The 21,903-nt window shown below is 37.5% G+C and overlaps 1 protein-coding gene across 1 annotated transcript in view; it reads right to left on the bottom strand.

Moving 5' to 3' along the window:
• The window catches only part of LOC104597815 (ARM repeat superfamily protein), an 82,527-nt gene extending 66,916 nt beyond the window's left edge, over nt 1-15,611 (bottom strand). Inside the window, exons 1-4 of the mRNA XM_010259540.3 lie at nt 15,386-15,611; nt 15,122-15,244; nt 3,174-3,331; nt 88-132 (exon numbers count right to left, since the gene is read on the bottom strand). Of these exons, the coding sequence (XP_010257842.1) occupies nt 88-132; nt 3,174-3,331; nt 15,122-15,244; nt 15,386-15,454 (395 nt within the window). The 5' untranslated portion in view covers nt 15,455-15,611. The remainder of the gene's footprint in view (nt 1-87; nt 133-3,173; nt 3,332-15,121; nt 15,245-15,385) is intronic.
• Between the last annotated feature and the right edge of the window lie 6,292 nt (nt 15,612-21,903).

Consider the following 21,903-nt stretch of genomic DNA (forward strand, 5'->3'; position numbering starts at 1 on the left):
ATACATACACACATGCATATAAGCTATAAATTGTGATGACAATATTATTAGCAACATAGGTTCAAGCAGAAATAGAAAAGAACTTACGGACAAAAATCTTCGAGGAGATCTCTCGATAAAGCTGCAATCAACCTGTCAAAATAAACAACAGATTACTTCTCTCAACCATATTATCCAAACCAAGAATGAAAGGATAAGGCTCTGCAAAAGAGAAAAGAAATAGGAGGTATATTCTGATTTGCATGCACCTCTTTGTTGATAAGCAGCATATTATAAATTTTGTTAATAGTAAGATGAAAAGCTATGATGTACAAACAGAGTAAGTACAAGAAACCAGAAGTTTACCTACACCTAGCATGCTATTGCTACCCTACACCCTATAACTAAAGAAGAAGCTTCCTACAGCTTGCCCAAGTAACCCAAGTTCCTGTTTTAACATGTCTCTACTCTCAAAAGCATTTCATTAGCTTCACTATTTTGTTTACCACTGTCATTTTTCTTGTTGGTTACCATTGCCATATTTTTCCTTTAAGCTGTGTTTGGTTTGAAAGAAAAGGTAGGGGAAGGAAGGAAGGGAAAGATAGGGAAACCAGTACAAACATTGTATAGCTTGCCATATCTTTTCTTTCATTCCGAACACAGCCTTAAAGGTTTCTGGTTTCCACAAGGATATTTGTCAAGCCAGGATGATCCCATCAAAAGAATCCACTATTGAAAACAATCCATTAGCTCACTTCTTTTGTTTATCATCTAGTTTGTAATGTTTTTGGGGGGGTTGGGGTGCTTCCAAGGATCAAAGTATCAATAACCCCGATATGCACAAACTTGTGTATCAGGTGTTTTGATAACACATAACCTTTTTTAGTCTTTTTTTTTTCAAAATTGGTCAAGGGGTCAGTCTTACACCTACCTACCCCCTGAAAGTGGTCAAAACCCCACTTGCCGATACAATACAGGGTGTATCTATCAAATTTGAACCTTGGGTGCTACCTCATCACCTCTTCCTTCCATTGTACTCGTGCTGTTTTCTGTTTCTCATTAATAAAAATCTTCTTCACCGTTTATTACCCAAAAAATTGTTTACCACCATCATATTTTTCCTTTAAAGTTTCCATAAGGGATCATATTTGTCAAACCAGGATGATCCCATAGGGAAACAGAATGATACATGTAATCAATGAAAAAGGTTTTCTGATGGATTTGATGACTAGGCTTGCCTAAAATGAACTTCTTTTCAGGCGCTTGACACAATTTGTCTTGAATATATCACCCATTCTTTTTTCACATGTTAATAAAGTTAATATTGATATAACAATAAAAAAAATGATGCCATCACATCAAGATACTGATATTGATATTAGACCCTTGAGAAAGGTATTATTCAATCCTATGATTTCTTCTCTCCTTTCATGAGGTTCGGTTTAGGAGGTGGTAAACTCATTAAATTTCTGACTGCTCCTTGGTTAGGTCCCCAGCCTCTTTGCTTCGCTTACTCTAATTTCTTTCGGATTGTTATGAGTAAGGATATATTTGTCTCCTCAGTTCTGTCAAGAGGGGAACAAGGTCTCTACTTCTGTAATTACCTTTTTTTTTATGAGTACTTATGTAGTTACCTAATTGAATCAGAAACTCATGAGATCCCATCCCTTTTGTATTCCCTCAATGATATTTTCCTATCCCCCTCTCTCCCTGATAAGTGAATTTGGTCTCTTACTCCTCATGGCATATTTTTCATCAAGCCCTATTTCCAATGTCTTACAGCTGGCACTCCATGACTTCCTCGTTTCCCAGATAGAAAGCTTTAGCTCTCTCCGGTTCACCCAAGAGTCTCCTCCATTTAGGAGGCTGCTTGTGCGTGAACCAATACATCTCATATCATCAAAAAAAAAAAAGAGAGAGAAGATGTCAGCTTTACGTCTCATATTCTCACCCAATGTTTACATAATGCACATGATGGAAGGGGAACCCATTGGTTATCTCCTCATTAATTGCATGGTTGTAATGCAGGCCTAGGAAATTTTTTCATGATCTGATGCGTGAATGCAGTTTTCACTGGGTTCCCCCCAACACAATAGGCGAATTTATAACTCAATGATCTGACTGCACATTAAGGACAAAGGGCATTTATTAGACAGTGATTATACTCCTTTTAAAGGCCTTAGGGGAAGTGTTATGGCCCTGACCAACCCCTGGAGTTGACCTGCAAGCAGTTTAAAGGCATTAATTATGGTAATCTGGATGGAAATCTCATGTAAGTCCTGCACTCCTCTTGTTTTGAACTCCATCTCAGACCTGTGCTGAGTCCTAGGACTGATACAGAATTGATCCTTAAGTATGATGAGAGTTCTGGAAGCCTTTCACGCTAACCAGGAGCTACTGGTATTGGGGGTTCAATAGATATCTAGGTTTTTGAGATTGGGATTTTGGTAGGCTTTAGAAAATGGGATATCTTGTTAACTGTTTTAAATTTTAATATTTAAATGTGGTTATGAGTCAAAAAACAAAGTAAAGAGAACATATGATTACTTAAGCATTTGTAATTCCATCATAATTATCATTACAGAGACAATGAGATGATTGAATCTGTGGACTACTTGCTGATAAAGTTCAGCTTTACATATGGCATTTGGATAAATGTTTTTAAGCTATTTGCTCCCAGGAGATGCTGTCCATCTGTAGAGATGTTCTTGAAAGGTTGGTATCTGCATGCAGCATGGCTTGAGTAAGAAAGGAAAATTCATATGACAAATGATTCCAGGGGTCACCTTTTGGGTAATATGGCAGGAGAGGAATTCTAAGGTATTTCAGAACAAAGGCTCCTCAGTGGAGGAAGTATTGCAGAAAATATGGGGCAAATTATATTCCTGGGTAGCAGCACACAGAAAATTTAATAGAGTAGATCAGAGTACACTTTTTGTCTACAAAACTCTTTTGTAATGTTTTGAAAATCTGTGAACACCAGGGGTTTGGTGGTGGAAGAATTTTCTTTGCATGTAATGTTTTGAAATTTCCTGTGTACAGCCTCTAGTTGTACAGGGGCTTTTGGTTATTTTAATGATAATATACTTTATCCCATCTCAAGAAAAAATAAAATAATTATCATAAGAGAGAAAGAGAACAAGAAGCAAAGCATTGTCTAAAACAGCAACTGCTTCAATCAAAGGTTGACATACCTGAGTATAGGTTCAAGTGACAATCTCGCCTTGATTTGCAACCTAGAAAGCAGCTTATGCATAATTGTTTCTTTGTGCAACAGAACTTGTGGTAATGTTTGCACCCATGGCATCATTTCCTCATAAAATGAAATGAAGTCCTCTGCAGTGTTTAGTTCCTGGATTATAACATAGAAGAAACTGATTAAATCACTTGACCAAACCAAATCACTAAAATTAGAAACTTTGTTCTATCTTAAACTATTGTGTTAATAAAAAATTAAAAGCAAAACAAATGCCAATTTGGAGAGGGACGGGATTGGTAAGCTTTAGGACAATGAGACCAACCAATAATCTTTTTTTTTTTTTGAAATGACCAACCAATAATCGTTCAACTTGGAGATCCATGCATATTGAAGTCCCTTTTTCAGAGAATCTTAATTCAACCACTACTAAAATCTTATAACCAACTGAAAACATAAAATGATTACAAATATATAGCTCTAGTGAAATGATTCTTTTTCTTCCCCTTTTTTTCCTTTTTAATCTGTAACAGTGAGAGTATTGTATCTACTGTTTTCTAATCAAACGCCATCTTGCTTGGTTTTCATAAAAAATTAAGAACAGATTTGATTTCAACCAGTTGTACCAAGGTTCTAAGTATCGGAAACATAAGGTGTATCGAAAAGACAATTTTAAGAGACGTTTTGGGATACACTTACGTAGGAAACTTATCTAAATATTAAAAATATATATTAATAACAATAAAATAATTTTATATGACCGTAAATAAGTTACTTAAACATATAAACCCATACCTCAATGATTTATATAAAGTGTGAGATATAGGGACAAATTGGTAATTGTTGAAAATAATAGAAGTAAAATGTGTATTAATTTTTAGAAATTAATATAATTTCCATTAATATTTATTAACATATAAATTTTAATAATCAATTTAACATTAATTAATAAACATCCATTAAGTCACTTATCAAAAATAAATAAATAAATAAACATCCATTAAGAAGAAAATTTTGCTTAAGAATAAAAATGCATACAATATTGATCAAAAAATAAATAAAAATGCATACAATCATTGATAGCAATGTGGAGAGCGACAAGAGCAGCTGTTTTGTGGTCAATTTGGGAAGAAAGAAACAATAGGATCTTTCAAGGATCTGAAAGATCTAAGGACCAAGTCATTGATTGCATAACTACCAATGTCATACATTGGCTCAAATCTTCTCCTTTATTCAAGGACTATTCAGATGAGGACTTGTTTAGAGGATGGAACATTGTGGCAAGTTCCTTTTTTGAGAAAATTTAACCAAGATTTATTGAGAATAAAGGGGGGGGAACCCCTGCAAGTTACAAAGGAGGAAGCTTGTCGCTATACAGATGCTCCAAATACACACCAAATTTAGCTAGGCCATCTGCAGTATGATTGTATTCCCTAGGAATCCAAACTAAGTTAACATGCAATCCATCCAAAGAATCCCAAGCTTCAGTCAGATAGTGATGAAGTCTCCAAGGGCCCCCTTTTTTGTCTCTTAACCATTTTATTGTATTTGCTGAATCACCAGCAATGATCAAATTCTGAATACCCATATTCTTAATTATCCTGATTCCGGTGAGAGCAGCCATCACTTCAGCCTTTGTGGAGTCGGCCCAACCGATTGAGCCACTAAAAGTCCAGCAGATATTACCCCTTTCGTCCCTTACTGTACCACCAATACCTGCAAAGCCCGGATTGCCTAAGGCACAACGGTCAAAATTAAGGGTTATCACACCTTCACTGATGGAAACGGGATGCCTCAAGGGAGTTTGCTGAGGATGAGGCAGAAACATAAAGGGGTGAATATTTCTGATAATATCATTGACTGAAAGTCCTTTAAATAAATCTGAATTCACCGACCAAAGGATGCAAAGATAGGTAATATCTGAGATTAACTCCTCCAAGTTTCTGCTTTTATTGTCAAAGACACAGGTGTTTCTTTCATCCCAAACGCCCCACATTACTGCATGAGGCACTGATTGCCAAAAGACTTTACCCCTTTTGCTAAGCCCTATTCCTTGTCATTGATTCAAGTTGTCCATAATGTGTTTTGGAAAAGCCCAGCTGTACCCTGCCATATTCAAGAAATGGGACCATATCCTTTGAGTGAAGCTGCAATGAAGAAGGATGTGATCTGCAGATTCACCCTCGCTGAGACATAAAATACAAACATGAGGAGAAATGGAGCGTCTTCCCAAAAGTTTTTTTGGAAGGAGATCACAGGTATTAACTTTCTAGAGACAGGCTACCCATACAAAGAAGCAAATTCTTGAGGGGATGTGGCTGCACCAAATTTTCTTGTAAGGAAAAGAGGGATGCTGATCTTCAGCAATCAAAGCCCTGAACATAGACTTCGAAGAGAATTCGCCATTTGGGTGAAGGGTCCATATTCGGGTGTCAGAATGAGAGGGGGATATATAGGCATCTTTGAGGGTTTGGATTAAAGCTATTAAATCAGAAATTTCCGAGTCCCTTAGGGGTCTTCTAAGGTGGAGGTTTAAAGACTTCTCAGCGGACTGGTTTGGGAGGCAATCAAAAATAGAGGCTTCTTGGACAAGGGTGAGGTTAAACAGCCTAGGGAAAGAGGCATCCAGGGTAGATTCCCCCCACCAAAGATCTTTCCAGAATTTAATTTTAGAACCATTTCCCACTTTATACCTTATAAAAGGAAAGAAAGAAGTATGAATGGAACATATACCTTTCCAAGGATTGATGGCCTTTATCCCGTTCAAATGGAGATTGCAATCCCACCCGTTTGTATTTCGCCCATATTTACTTGAGATGACAGCAGCCCAAAGAGCATTAGGTTCTTTCGGAAATCTCCAGAGCCATTTCCCTAGAAGAGAGGAATTTTTCTCTTTAAGTTATCCAATACCCAAACCGCCTTCCTCTTTTGGTCTGCATACTTGTTTCCAGCTGACTAAATGGTTTCTCTTATCTCCACCACCTTCCCAAAGAAAATTCCTTTGAAGCTTCTCAATCTGATTTCTAACTTTGGTCGGAATCTAGAAGACTGAGAGAAAGCAGACCGGCAGATTTGATAAGGAGGCCTTTAAGAGAGTCAGCCTACCCCCTTTGGAGAGATAACACTTTTTCCAAGTCGATAGTTTCTTCTCGCACTTCTCCAACACAGGACTCCAAAAGTTGAGGGATTTTGGATTCCCTCCAAGAGGCATCCCAAGGTAGGTAATGGGGATATTCTCCACTTTGCACTCCAATAAAGATTTGAAATTTTCTAGAAGATCCACTTCCACTGAGTTGATAGCCACAATACTACGTTTGCAGAAATTAACTCCCATACCAGTGAGAATCTCGAAACATTCAATTACCATTTTAGTGTTTGTGATGTTGGTTATAGAGGCATCTAAGAATAGGATTATGTCGTCGGCAAACTGTAAGTGAGAGATGTGAAGTTTATCCCTACCCACTTCAAAGCCTTTCACCAAGTTGAAAAGAATTGACTTGTCAAAGAGATAATTAAATATATCCATCACCAAAATGGAAAGTAAAGGGGAAAGAGGGCAACCTTGTCTTAGACCCCTGCTTGCCTTGAAATAACCTTTCGCTTCACCATTTATCAATACTGAAAACCATGGAGAGCCAATACAACCTTTAATCCACCTGATCCAGTTTCTCCCAAAACCTCCTAGCCTTAAGCAATCAAGAATGCAGTCCTAATCCACTTTGTCGTACGCCTTCTCAAGATCAAGTTTCACAAGGACCCCCGGGATCCCAGAGGATTTTCTGTCTTCTACACACTCATTTGCAATAAGAATGCCGTCCACAATTTGTCTTCCTTTAACAAAAGCTAATTGATTTGGGGAAATTAGATCTTCAAGGACTTCATTAAGTCTGTTGGCCAGAACCTTCGCCAAAATTTTGTATTTGCTCCCAACCAAACTTATGGGTCTAAAGTCTTTAACTTCCAAAACTCCCCCTTTCTTAGGGATGAGGCAGAGAAAGGTAGAGTTAAGGCCCTTGTTAACAATGGCGGATGAATTGAAGTCCCTGAAAAACTCCACGAGATCTGACTCTACAATTTCCCAACATTTTTGGAAGAAAAGGATAGGGAAGCCATCCAGCCCTGGAGCCCTATCACCGTCCATGCTGAAAATAGTCTTCTTGACTTCTTCCCTCTTCAAAACTTATTTCCAACCAATCCCTCTTTTCAGCTGAAAGGGTAGTGCCATCCCAATTAAATATTGTGAATTGATTTTCACTATCCTTGGAGTTAAGGTTTTTAAAGAAAGAAAGGAAAGCTTCAGAAATTTCCTCAGGATTCTCCACTTCTCTCTGATTAAGATTGAGCTTAGAAATAAAATTCTTCCTACTTCTTCCCAAGGCATAGGTGTGAAAAAATATGGAATTATTGTCCCCTTCTTTCAACCATCTCACTCTTGATCTTTGTCTCCAATAGATCTCTTCCCTTCTAACTAGTTGCTCCCAATCCTTTCTTAATTCTGCTCTTTTATTTCTGTTTAAGGCATTGAGGGTCCCATTTTGCTCTCTATTGTCCAAGTCCTCTAATTCCGAAAGTATTCTTTTTTTCTCTTCTTCAACAGCTTTAAATTCTTCTCTTCCCCAAGCTTTAAGATTTTACTTCAAAGCTTTTAGTTTCTGAAGAAGTCTGAATCCAGCCCAACCCTCTACTTTGCGGTCTTCTCACCATGTTGCAACCTTTTTACTGAAATCTTTGTGTTGTAGCCAGAATTTTTCCAATCTGAATGGGGTTTTTCTTTTAATTATTCTTTCGGTGTTCAGCAATATGGGCCAGTGGTCTGAGGTACAACTTGGACGAAGTTCTTGACACAGATTTGGAAATCTCTCCAACCAATCCTGAGATAATAAAAATCTGTCAAGTCTGCAGCTTATGGCATTTTCCTGCATGTTTAACCAGGTAAAAAGTCCATTGGTAAGAGGGAGATCACATAGATTGTGTCTGTCAATAAAATTAGAGAAATTTCTCATGCTTCTGGTTGGGGTTCTACCATTAGAATGTTCTGAACTGAACCTGGTGACATTGAAATCACCCACCAAACACCATGGTATGTCCTCCTCATGCAGGGACTCCAACTCAGCCCAAAACCTCACTCTATCAGAGGGAGAGTTAGGACCATACACACCAGTGAGGATCCAGCTGAAGTCATCTTTAATATTAGTGAACAGAACCGAGATGGAGAATTCACCTCTGTCGATCTCCAAGCCTAAAATTTCATCTTCCTTCCATGCTAGAATGATACCTCCAGCGGACCCCACAGCTGGAACAGCAGTCCATTTTCTATCCCTTATTCCCCATATGGCTTTCATAAGTTTTCTATTGATGACTTCTTTTTTTTATTCCTGAAGGACAATTATATCTGGATTTTCTCTCTTCAATGTTTCTTTCACTAAGCTTCTTTTGAGCTGACCTCCCAAACCCCTAACATTAGTATCTTCATTGAGTCACTTTGACAGATTTCCTCTTATTCATCCTATTTCCTTTTGAGATGCGATCCCTTATACCCCACTGAAGCCATTTTAGTTCTTTTTTAGGACCTTTTTTGTGTTCTTCTCCTGGACCTTTCCAGATTTAGTCACCTCTTTATTAAGGATTCTCTCCTTTTCATCTTCTTTGTCTTTTCTCACAATTCCCAAAGTTCCGGCTATATTGTTCATTCCCAAATTCTCTGTCTCCTTCCTTCCACTGCTTGGTGGAACAACTATCTGAATTGGAACGATCTGCATTGGGTGGGATGGCAACTCATTTGAACCTGAAAGTGGAAGGGGAAAAAAGACAGTGAGATGAAGAAGCAGAGCAAGAAAAAGGAGGCTGAAGAGAAGACAGAACCGAATGGGGGGCGGGGGAACTCCCTGAGTGCGATTTATGGTTTTGATCAAGAAAGGAGGGTGACGAATCTCTCCCTTGTCTGCGAACAGGGGGGTCTGATTCTGAAGACATTCCGTAGCTTGGATCGATTAACTAGGTCTGTTCGAGAATCTCCACACATCCCCAACTCCCTTTGTCTGCAAACAGGTCTTTAACTCTTTTAAGAGCGAACTCACGAGGGTCTACATCTACTTCAGTAGCATACGAGCTGAGGTCGTCCTCTGTGTCTTCTTCTTCACTGGCGGATGGCATGTCAGAGCTCACGGACGGAGTTGGAGCCATGAAAACTTTACCCAGATACCGGCCTGAACTGGGAGGAGTTTCGGGAACCGCCTGGCTGAAAGTGGGGGTTGCTGGTGGGCTTAAGGTGCTAGATGGGCCGGAAGACTTATGTGGGCCTTGGGTTTGAGAAGAGCGGCCCAAGTTTTCAAACCGGCTAGGAGTTGGGACAATATTGGCAATCCTGGAAGTAGGGAGCTTTTGAGATTTGAGACTTTTTAATAAGGGGTTGCGCCTATCCAACTTCTTCACGTCTTTTGAGCTCCACTACGTCTTTAGATTTGGAGGAGGAGAGCTCCCGCGCAGATTCATGAGGAGCCACCACCGACTTTCCGATTTCTCTGTGCATGCCTCTACTGCGACTAGATCTTTGAGCGACAAAGGTGGAAGTGCCACGTGGAGGAGAGACCTTTGAGTGAGTTGACTCGGAGAGACCGGAAGGTGACTCGTTCGTCTTCTCCACCTCCTTAGAGATGTAGAACCAGACATTTCTATCCAGAACTGGGATTGAACGAGGGATGGCATGAATACCACAGTTTTTCACCCTGATTCTAGCAAAACTTAACTCAAAGAAATTCAAAGATCGGGGATCTATGTCTTCAAGACCTCCACAGGTGTCTCCTATCAGAGAAATAATTTCCTTCGTCCAGAGGTGGAATGGAAGCCCTCTTAACTCAAGCCAACCGTTGAACCTCAACTGATCAGGGACTGCATTAATCTTTGGCCACCAGCGTTCAATTTGAACCCAATCACCAAAAACGAAGATTGCTTTGAGCTTGGTCCAAGAGATAATCAAGTCTTCCGAAGGGGCAAAGCCAACTGCTTTGTTTTGTTCAAAAGGGCGCAGTTTCAACATGGATTCAGAATGCAAATTTGCAGGCAGTCCGGCTTCAACTTCATCCCAACTTAACGCAGGTGTTTTCGTACATACAAAAGCCAAACTCCAGATTCCAAATGGCTTTCCCTGATGTGCAATCAAAAGAAATGCAGACCCTCCGGATTTTATGATTTTGCTTTTGACTTGGAGCGATGGAAAGGCTTCTTGCATGAGATTAGTATGGCAGGGTTTCATTCTAGGTGGAACAACCCAGCCCAAAAATTGGATGAAGGAGTTCCAGCCACCGGAAGTTGGTTCTTCTGGGATACAAATGTTTCTTCCCTTGTCTGATTTTTCCCATCTGCTCAGACGGATGAATCTGCCCCAGGTATTTGATTTAAGTTGTAAACATAGGATTCTTCCCTTGAACGCTCTCTTACGATTTGCTAAATGTCTTCATTCAATTTCCAGAGCTTCCTGGATGTAGGATCTAGTCCATAGAATGTCCTCACAAGACAAAACTATCTGTGTCCAAGCTCCCTTGCCCCTTTCCGTTAGTATGAAATCATCTTTTTGATTAAAGCTTCATTTAATTTCAAAGGATTTTGATCCGACATTCAAAGATCTCCGTTCCATGATGCTTATGTTGAATCATTATTGTCATTCCTATTTCCACATTGTGGCAAGTTCTTCTTCATCATAGTCTGTGATAAAGGATCAATGGATCCCTCCTCCACAACAATGGGTGAAGCTGAATTTTGATGGAAGCTCTTTAGGCAACCCAGGTCCCTCCGGAGTGGGAGGAGCTTTCAAAGATAGGGAGGACAGATTGATTGCACTGTATTCTGGTCCAATAGGTGTTGGAGACTCTTTGAGAGCAGAAATTTTGGCCCTGCTCCAAGGCTTAAGGATGGCTAAGCAATTGGGCCTACACCAGATTGAGGCAGAAGGGGACTCTAAATTATTAACTGGGTGGATGCAGTCATACAACTTGGGGGTCTGGGTACATCATCAACTCTTGAGGGAAGTAACTTGCTTAGCAAGGGAGGTTGGGGTACGGTTCAGGTGGACAAGGAGATCAGCAAATGAATTAGCCGACACCTTGGCAAAGCAATGAACTTTCAGGGAAAACTTGTTTTGTGCTGTTCTGTAATTTGAAAACATTCTTCTAAGGGTCAACACCCTTATCTTGGGTGGTGAGAGTGTATTATATTAAATATTATCTAATTAAGTTACCGTTTCTGATCAAAAAAAAATTATCAACAATTAGAATATGGCATAGTGGTTTGTTTATGGTTATTACAATCAAATTACCAGGGTTCAATTCTTCTTATCTCCTATTTGTAGTTTTAAACAGGTTGGTTTAATGGCAAGTCAACTTCGAATTTAAATATTTCTTTAATGGCAGGCCAAATTAAATTTGAATTTGAATATTGTCTTAAATGTAATAATTAATTAAGAGAGAAAAGGAGTAATTAAGGGAGTAATTATAGGGGATTAGGAGTTATAGGAGTTATTCAGGGCAAGTTGTCTTAAATGTAGGAGTTATTAGAAAGATAAAGTAATTATTGGGGTTACTAGTGATAGATATAAGCTAATCTTAGATGTACCATCCAATACACTCAAAAAAATGGCCCATGTTGATCCTGTATCAGTAACTCAGTCGATACAGGCCCGAAATGACCCAATACGGGCCCATATCGATTTGATACAGACAAAAAGAAACGATACTATTGGATTTGTAGAACTCAACATATCGGGATATCGCGGGAACAATACATATTCACCAATACGGACCGAAACATTGTGATTTTTTAACCTTGAGTAGTACTTCATCTACCTGTAGACATGGGACAATGAAAATTTTTGCTTGAGCTGGTAAATTGGCTAAGGTAGACTGTTAGCTGTTTAAGTAGAAGAGTAAGATTGTAGAAGAAGGTTCTACAACATGAGATTGTAGACAATTCAGGCACCACTGCTGAAGAAGAGTATATTACTTAGAAAGGCGGAGAACTCACATAGAAATAGAAGATAGAACAAAGAGGGAGAATCATATTATAATAAAGAATGAACAGAATATCAACACCGATGAAGCCCCGTAAATAGGTATTAAAAAATCAATGTTCTCCTTGTATAAAAAAACATGAGTTAAACAATCCTTCAACAAGTTCTATATGACCAATTTGGCAATATAATGTAAAACCAGAAACCAGAACTGAAGTTATTTCACTTTTTTTAAGAAAGTATTATATTGTATTAAGGTAAACTATATATATATATGAGTACATTGAGGAGCCATACATTGGACTGTACAAAAAAGTGCTAACAAAAAATTGAAATACTTAGTCATGAACATAAGGTGCCTTTGATATTCTTCTTTACTATATCAATGTTCTGCTTATTTTCAAATATTCTCTGGTCCCTTTCCTTCACATGACCCAAATGATTGCAGCAGGTATTGTACTCCACAGAATTCCCCCTTTTCTATTTAAACCCTGAAGCCCCCATCCTTGGAATAGCTGAAAAAAGGAGCCAGGTTGACATACTTGCAGATGATAAAAAGATGATCTGAAGCCATATTCCACAGCTGATGAGCAAAACTTCAGAGGATAAAAAGATGATCCGAAGACTCAGTGACAAGTCACACAAAGGCTGCAATTGTCACTGATCCAGTTCATACCTCTCCAAATCAATTTATCAGCAGTAATCGCTTACCAAGGGTAGCAGTCTAAACTAGGAAAGCTACTTTGAAAGGGATATATTTACACCAGATTCTTGACCAGGGAAAGGGGTCTCATATTGCTGCTGAGATAAGAGCTTATACAAGGATTGGACAGAAAATTCTCCTGATTTTTCCCAAACCCATACCCTTTGAAAATCTGCCAAGACATCTGACTGAATAACCAGCACCATGCCTAACAGGCTAACAGCTCTGTAATTGGAGAAATTTCCCAATTATTTAAATTTCTTCTGAATATAGGCCCCCATCATACTCCATTCTCACCTATAGCTTTCTTTTATTGTGGCTTCCTTGTTGAGAACCAAATTAATCAAGGAGGGGAGAAGTTCAGCTAAAGATGAATCTGCTGCTGTCCATTTATCAGTTCAGAACTGCACTTTGTTACCTTTACCCATTTTTTTACTTGATTGCTGTATAGAAATCAGAGTAAATTGTTTGGATGGCTTTCCAAATTGCACAAGGGAGAGAAAGCAGAATATGGGTACCATTCCCTACTATTGGACCCATAATTGTTTGTGATTATCTTTCTCCAATAGGTTGACTGTTTCTTGTTATAACACCAACACCATTTTCCTAGGAGAGTTTTGTTTGTTTTCTTAAGGTTCCTTATCGCCAGTCCACCACATTTCTTGGATGTGCAGACTTTGCTCCGTTCACCAAGTGGAATTTGTAGCTGTCTTTCCAACCAGCCCATCAGAATGTTCTCATTCTCCTTTCTAGGAGTATTGCCACTGAAGAAGGCAACTTAAACAAGAACAAAGGTCACTCTTGCTTAGTGTAAGTTTTCCAGCTTTTGACAAATACCTTACCTTCCATGATGCCAATCTTTTGTCAAATCTTTCTATAATGGTAACCCAGATTTTCTTGGAATTGACTTTGGCACCAACAAGCAGCCTCAAATAGATGGTTGGGAGTTTGACAATACTGCACCCCTTTTCTTCAGCCAATTACTCAGCCATTTCTTCTTGCCCTACCATCATGATTTAATTTTTTGCTCTCTTTTTTTTTGAAGAAGGTAATATAATGTATTGTATTGACTATCAAATGAGATTGGGAAATCACAACAGATATGTGAACCGAAACATAACAGAATATCTGTATCACCCAAGCAACCATATAACACCAGTATGATATCCTTATCAAAAAAAAAAAAAAACTGCTATGGCCTATGCTTTTGAACTCCTTATTAGCTTATTCACAGACAACCGTGAACATAACTTTCCTTTAGTTGCTGCCATCACCACCAAATCACTTGATCTGATGTAATCAAACAATCAAGCATTCCTTTCTTCCCATATGCACCACAATACAGCCATTGGTGTCAAATTCCAAACAATTTTTCCCCTTTTACTTAATCCTGACATCTACCAGCTTCAGCTTCTAATGAAGCCCAGAGTTGATTGTGGGAAGCACCCATTCCAGCCAAATGTGTTCAAGGCTGTAAACCAAATTATGGATGAAAAATCACAATGCAAAAATGGATGATTGGCGGATACCAGCTCACAGGGGCAAAACACACAGCCTTAATTGTCCAGCACTATACCTATAGAGCTCTACTTATTAGCTTGTCTCTGGTAAAACACTTCCCAAGGGTCATTCTAGCCCTCTTAGGTAGCTAAACAAGATTGTGCCCTAATACCACGGATAGATCTAGCATGCAAACCCATAGAAAATCTGCTTGGAAATGCTGGCACTGGATGCAATGACTCTATATGTAACCCAACTTCCCTCTCATGTTAATGTCCTCAACAGACAGCAGCCAGAAATGTTGCAGCACAACCTTCCAAATAGGCCCATACAATTATTTCCTTTTTATACCAAGCCACATTAAATTCAAGTCTTGTAATCAACTTAGTCAGCAAAACTAATATCAAGTTATAATTGTATTATCTTAGTGGCTCGTACTATCCAGCCACACGAGCACTCTAGAAGGGTCCCCCTTTTCTTTGCTGATGCCCACAATAGCAACTGCTTGGAAGGTATCACTATGACCACTTTGCTTTTGCAGTATTGTTATTTGTTACTCACAACTAATTGATAGGAATAACTAAGCAACATTAGCTACTTAAGTTTCTATGTCAATTAAAAGCTTTTGGGTTTCCACCTTGCTGTCGCAAAAATTATTTCATCACCACTAGTTATCACGAAAACAAATATTATAATTAGAGAGAGAGAGAGAGAGAGAGAGCATGTGATAAATAAACCATACCCGCCATTCTACAAGGCAGTCTCTGAAAAAAGAAGACCCTTTGGAAGGCTCCGATTTCAATGGGTCGAGACTTCGGTAGACGTTTATGTCGATTTCTTCCACTCGTTGGGAGAAAGTCTTGAACTGGAGAAGCAAGTCGAAACCCGAATTGTGAACATTCAGTGGCCAGAAACAAGTAAAAATAAACATCCAATAATGAAACAACACCGTGGGACAGTTCAAATCTGAAAGGAAGGAAAACAGAGTACAGCTTAGAGTGCGTACCACAAAACGCTTACGTCCGGTGGACTTGTTCAGAGACTTGACAGCCAGAGCATGCGAACGCGTCGCCATTGATAGTATCTTCGACCTCAGAAAAGTATTTTAATGGTAATCTGCTAATGATAAGAGAAGAGAGAAGCGAAGAAACAACAAGTTTAGTTTCTTCTTCTTCTCCCTTCTTTGTTTAGAGAAAGGAGTACGAGTCTGAAACTGACAAAGAAGGGAGGACGGAAAATAAGAAGCGAACCACCCGCAAGCAAGCAGAAGGGCAACCGACTTAGGGTGTGAAGTGTCAGAGACTCGTAGGGGTGTGAATTTGGAGTTGGAGATCGTCTGCGTTTAGACTTGAATGATTTCTCCGTCGAGTCCAATACGCGCTAAGTCGAGATGTATGGTATTTTGTAGGGAAAATTCCCGATTAGTATCTTGTATTTTGGGTTTAGTATCACTTTGGTACTCGGACTTTAAAATGCGATAATTTAGTATTGAACTTTCAAAACATAACAATAAATTATATGTCATTAACTAACTATTAATCAGCCGTTAAGTGACATTTTAAAATGACACAAATGTCTTTCGAATGACATCTAATTTTCTTTATCAACCATCCAAATATTGACAACAAAATTATAGTTCCAAATCCGTGCCTCTTCTATTCAAGAAAGTTGGGATCATCAAAATGCCTATTCAATGTAACCCTAATTTTCTTGAATGGAAGAAGCAAGGATTTGGGACTATTAATTTTTTGTCAATGTTTAGATAGTTGATAAAGAAAATTAAATGACACTCGAAGGGCATTTGTGTCATTTTCAAATGACAGGTTAATTGTTGATTAACGGCAAGTACTGGATTGTCACATTTTGAAAGTTTGGGTATTGAACTATCGTATTTTAAAGTTCAAGGACCAAAGTGACACTAAACCCAAAGTATAGGGTATTAATCAGGATTTTTCCCTATTTTGTATTTTGTAACTTGCAACATTAGAGACCACACCCAAATTAATTAGGGTTGTGAGATGACTGAGTGGAATAGAATAAGGGTTCATTTGGTTTGTAATGGGAATCGGAATCATAATAAAAAACATACGGAATTGGAATTGGAATGATCTATTCCCATTGTTTGTTTGGTTTAGACAGGAATTGAAATAAGTTGGAATTTGATTTTATGAATTCGGATTTGCTCATCACAATGAGTGTCACATACCAAATTCATTGCTCATCACAGCCATGCATTAAGAACATCTTCCCATGAATGGTAACATCAAATATAGGAGATGTTCTCAATTCATGGTTGTGATGCGTTATGAAGTTGGTGTGAGGCATGTTCTATGAAGAGCAAATATGATCTTAGATTTCATTCCACCTGGAATGAGGGAGGGAATGGCCCTTCCCTCAAATGGGAGAATGTCATTCCACCAAGAATGAGAATAGGATTCCAAATCTGTCCAACCAAACAATTGGAATCAGAATGACCTATTCTAATTCCAATTCTAAACCTTTGTTCCTGCAAACCAAATGAATCATATGAATATTAGTAAGCCAATAGCAAGAGCTTCAAATATGTCCGAATTTGAATTACTAAAACTCCATTTAGCTGCACATAAAATAAAGGCGAATTAACAATTTCCTAACAAAATCATGTTCAATAGAAAATTCTGAGTAGGCCCATCCGAGTATGTGGTAGCTATCCTTAGTCCTACACATATGAAGATAACAATTATCTTAGGTCTCAGCATCACACTTGATACTAAGGTCCATCACCCCTAACTTAATCACACATATTGGACCTTCAAGAAATGCACCTACTTTAGTTGAGAGGAGGGGCATAAGTTTAGATGGGGATACCTCGAGCATTAGGGGTGCTCATAGTTCGAAACTGTGGGTCTATTTTTTAAATCGAATTGGTCATACCAGTTTTTAGAAAACCAGTAACCGAAACTGAATTGAAGTTGATCAGTTAACCATTGGTTTGGTTTGTCAATTTTTTGATTTTTTATATTTATAATATATAATATAAATAATATATAAATATATAATAATATTATAATTTAAATAATAAATAATATATTATATATTATAGGTATATAGTGCATATTCATTAATTTATGATATATAAAATATAAACAATATATTATACATAATTATATATAAAATTATATGTATACCAGTCGGTTTGGTTAACCATCAATTTTATATATTAGTTAACCAAAACCAAACCAGTACATTCAGTTTTTTTAAAATATCAAATTGACCAGATTTTCGATTTGATTTTTCGGTTTTTTGTTCTCACCCCTATCAAGCATAGCCAAATTGTCCAAGATAATCTCAAATTATTAAACCAATACCTGAAGAAGTACGACCGATAGTGCCATCCATATGTTTAGCTTTTTAGTAATGGTTTAGACCATGTAGAAACTGTGTTTAAAGGGGATATCAGCATTAATTAAGATTACTGAGACGCCAAACTTTTTTTTTTTCTTTGAAGGACTACACAACAGAGGTAGCCTATCCTCCAAAACTATAACCCCCCCCCCCCCCGACCCAAGTGCAAGCGGCAGTAAACCTTACCAACTAGCTTATTGGCACCTTGGAGGGACACCAAACCAATTAAATGAAGTACAAGGAAGCTATCGACTGGGTGAGTAATTTGTACAGCTGTACTAGAACAGGTTGAGCGCAGATCTTGTGCCAACAAAATTTGTTATAACACCATACCACCATACATCTCATACATAATAGCTAGGTCCCACTTTTATGGTGGGCCCCAGTTCCATATGTTAGACAGTGTATGCCCTTAGCTCCAATCAAAATGATGTACATTATGACATTTATTGTAAATGAATAAAGTATATATATTTGATTCATGTTATTGCAGTGCGTTTCTGTGTAATACCCTTAAACTGGACACATATGAGACTCGTGTTAGTTTAGAATCTTCACAACCGTTGGATAGATCTGTGAAGATTTATCCTGCCAAGGCTGACACTGGTATGCTGCCAAATTGGTTGGGGTGGCTTGTCTCAGCTGCCAGGGTGAGACCTGAGGTATATGCAATGTGGGTTTTCTTGAAACATTGAACCGGACTAGAATTTCAGTATTGCCCTGGACCTTGGAGATTGATTGTTAAAACTCCAAAAGATCTTTCAAAAAAGATTTGCCAAACGATCCCTTAATTAAGAAACCTTATTGTATATATTTTAGTGGTGAATTGAAGAAACACTTGCCCCATGCTGCACGGCAAGTGGGGAGACATCAGAGTCATGGTGGGTTTGAACATGGGGCCTCGCACATTTAAAGCTAAAAAATGTTAGACACTCACCATCTAGAAGTTAGAATAATAAAAAAAGACCATCACTTATTTTTTTCTGGTAGCAATGTGATAGAGAGACATCTACCAAAATAAAGTTTGGGGGTTAAAATAAAAAGAACAAAAAGATTGATCTACATCTACTGACCAGAGTGGAGAGGCATCTAGAAGAATTAAAAAAAAAAAAGATTGATATACTTATCAGAGATGGAGAGACATCTAGAGATGAGGCATTTTCTATGGTCAGTGGTTAAAATTCCCGATCCACCACTAAGAATAAGATTCTCGGTCTCTTCAATAGTGTCTCAGTCTTTCCAAATGGTTTCAAGGGTCCCCTTTTGTCTTTCCAAGGTCCCGTCTCTGTCTCTGCAACGAACAAAGACTCAAACCTCCAATACGATGTCCAATAATGTAGTGCACAACAAAGAAAAAAAAGATTCTGATTGGTTCATGAACCTAACAAATCTCTCCCAAGTCCCAACTTTGAAAATTTGAACAACCAAAATAGTCATTTGAATAAGAGAATTTAAATCATGGACCGATGGATCAAAATCAAACCCCTTTAATTTCGAACAAGGAAGGCGAAGAGTTTACGGATTGACAACCTTTGCACACACGACAAAGTTGGTTCAGAAGAGAACATTCTCATTGATGGATGTGTGAGACCCTAGCTAGGTTCTTGTTTATTAATATTCATTGGCCAGGAAATTCAACCAACAAAATAATTTGTCAAATTATTCAATATTGGGTCAATGAGTGATGACAAGAGGGGCTCCTTTGTCAAATGACATAAAAAGTTTTGCTTATGAAGACAAGTTTTTGAGAGATGAAATTTCAACGTACCAAATTTCTACTTATGACCCATATCGTTGTTTCTACTGATCCATTCTCATTGTTGGATAGTAAAATGGGTCAATTGAAAGCTCTCCTACCAAGAAGAAGTTTCACATGCATAATCATAATCGTAGGGCTGTTTATGGGTTGGGTTGGATTGGTTTACTAAGGTTTTTCTAACCGATCCGACCTGGTCGGGTTATCTGAGATGGAAACCGAAACTGACCTGGTCGGTTTGAGTCGGGTTGGGTTGGTTTTGGCTTTAAGTTCATCCATTCCCCCCATGGCCACCTAGTTTTCTGGAAATATATTTAAAATTGAAATATGTATTTTAAATATATATATATATATATATAAACAAAAATATACATACAAATATATTGGAATATATATTTTATGGAAATATATATCTGACATATTTCATAATATATATTTTTTAGATATAGATATTGGAATAAATATTTTCAGATATTTCAATTTTTAGTTAAGTAAGAACTAAGTCGATTCGATTTCGGTTTTCACACAAGAAAACCAAAACTGACCCGAATCATCGATTTATAAATTTGTACAAGCCGAAACCGACCGGTGCTGATAAAAACCCGGCCGACTCAGGTTGGGTCTTCTTATGAACAACCCTACATAATCTTAGTCGGTTCTTTCATTGACCTTTAATTTGTTTATCCTATGTAGCAAGTCAATAACTAAATCTAGCTTCATTGACTCTGTGTTATTAATGGATATCAGGTAACAAGGCTGAAGCAATGTACCAGAAAAATAATCCTTGTTATTGTAAAACATTGAATGAGTCTGAATTCCGGAGCAAGGTTAAGTATCAATACTTTTCATACTTTTGGTACCCAACCAAAGTTTACTTTAATCTAAATTCTTATATTTATTTATTTTTTGTTTGCTAATTTGACAAGGAACCTGTTATATCACTTTAAACTCCCAAATAACTGAGATAAACTGATTCCTCTTATTTAGATATTGGTGACCTTGGAAACTAATTAATGAATATCAGTCGGTGGGTGACAATATATTTGATATTTTGGACATTTATATTATCTTAGAATGACAAAAAAAGTGGTAAATTAAATGAAAATATATATTCTCCCTAAAAAAGTAGTAATTATATGATTCTTCCGTCATATCTTGCATTCAAAACATTCATGGTCAATTAAATGACATGATTAACAACCTTTTTTTTTTTTTTTAATAATTGGATTAAATACACGATTCATTGCATAGGAAGTAAAAACACTTTATAATTAAAAAAAAGCAAAGTAACATGTTTAACAAGCAACCATGAGAGGTTTGAAATAAGATAGCTGAATCAAGTAATTAATGGAGCTAAATTACTGCATATCCAGAGTCCCAGACCAATTAAAACCGAGAGGCTGTTCAGCATGTGGTGGTGTTTGTCTTCGATCCGCTGCCTGTATAAAATTGTTAAAGAATTAGTTACATGAATGTTTTAGCATAAATGAACAAATTTTTTTTTTTGATAGGTAAAAAAATTATATACTAAAGGATACAATATGAACAGTAATGAGATGATAGATCAAGAACCAAAGGAGAGGAGAAAGGAACTACACCTCCTGAAAACAGCCAGATTTAAGATTTAAGTTTTAAGGCTTTAAGCTACTACATGAACAACTCTATTTATTATTTTTTCTAGAGATAAATGAAAAGTTTATAGAATAAAATTAGGAAAAGGTAAGATTAACTTTGACCAAAAGTTTCCAACAAAACCACATTTCTATTGATAGCATAAATGAACAATAAATAAATCTCCCTTGGTTAATTCAAGGGAGATTTTTGTTAAAATAAACCTATAGAAAATGTTTTTATGATTGTCAGAAATTTTAAGGGAGATTTTTTGTATTTTGCCCCCCCCCCAAAAAAAAGCGATAGTAGTTAGTCATGCTCAAAATGAAATGATTTGACTTTAAACCAAACAAACAATGGATTGAGTAGTGTTTTAACCAACCTTATGCTGCCTAACAAGTCAATCATATCTTCCTTCACCATGATGATTTTCCCATTTGGATTATTTATTTAATCAATTTAAGAAGATATATACATGAACCTAGAAGATTAAGAACCATATGATTAACGTGGTTACAGGGCCATGACTCAAAATATACATGGTATATAAGATCAAATCATTATAGGCACAAAGTTACAAAATTCACATGGGCGATTTATGATGAATTCATTTGACTACGTAACTCTCGCCTCACCCATCTCTCACCCATGTGCATTACTGCCAATCCGGATGAGATGAGCCGGAGACAAAATCATGTTAAGATACATATAATGTTCACGTTACGGTCTATTAAACCAAGTTATGATCTACCAAACTTATAAAAAAAGTCATG

Source organism: Nelumbo nucifera, chromosome 4, assembly GCF_055504915.1.
Source record: "Nelumbo nucifera cultivar China Antique chromosome 4, China Antique-T2T, whole genome shotgun sequence".
In the NCBI taxonomy this organism is placed as follows: domain Eukaryota; kingdom Viridiplantae; phylum Streptophyta; class Magnoliopsida; order Proteales; family Nelumbonaceae; genus Nelumbo; species Nelumbo nucifera.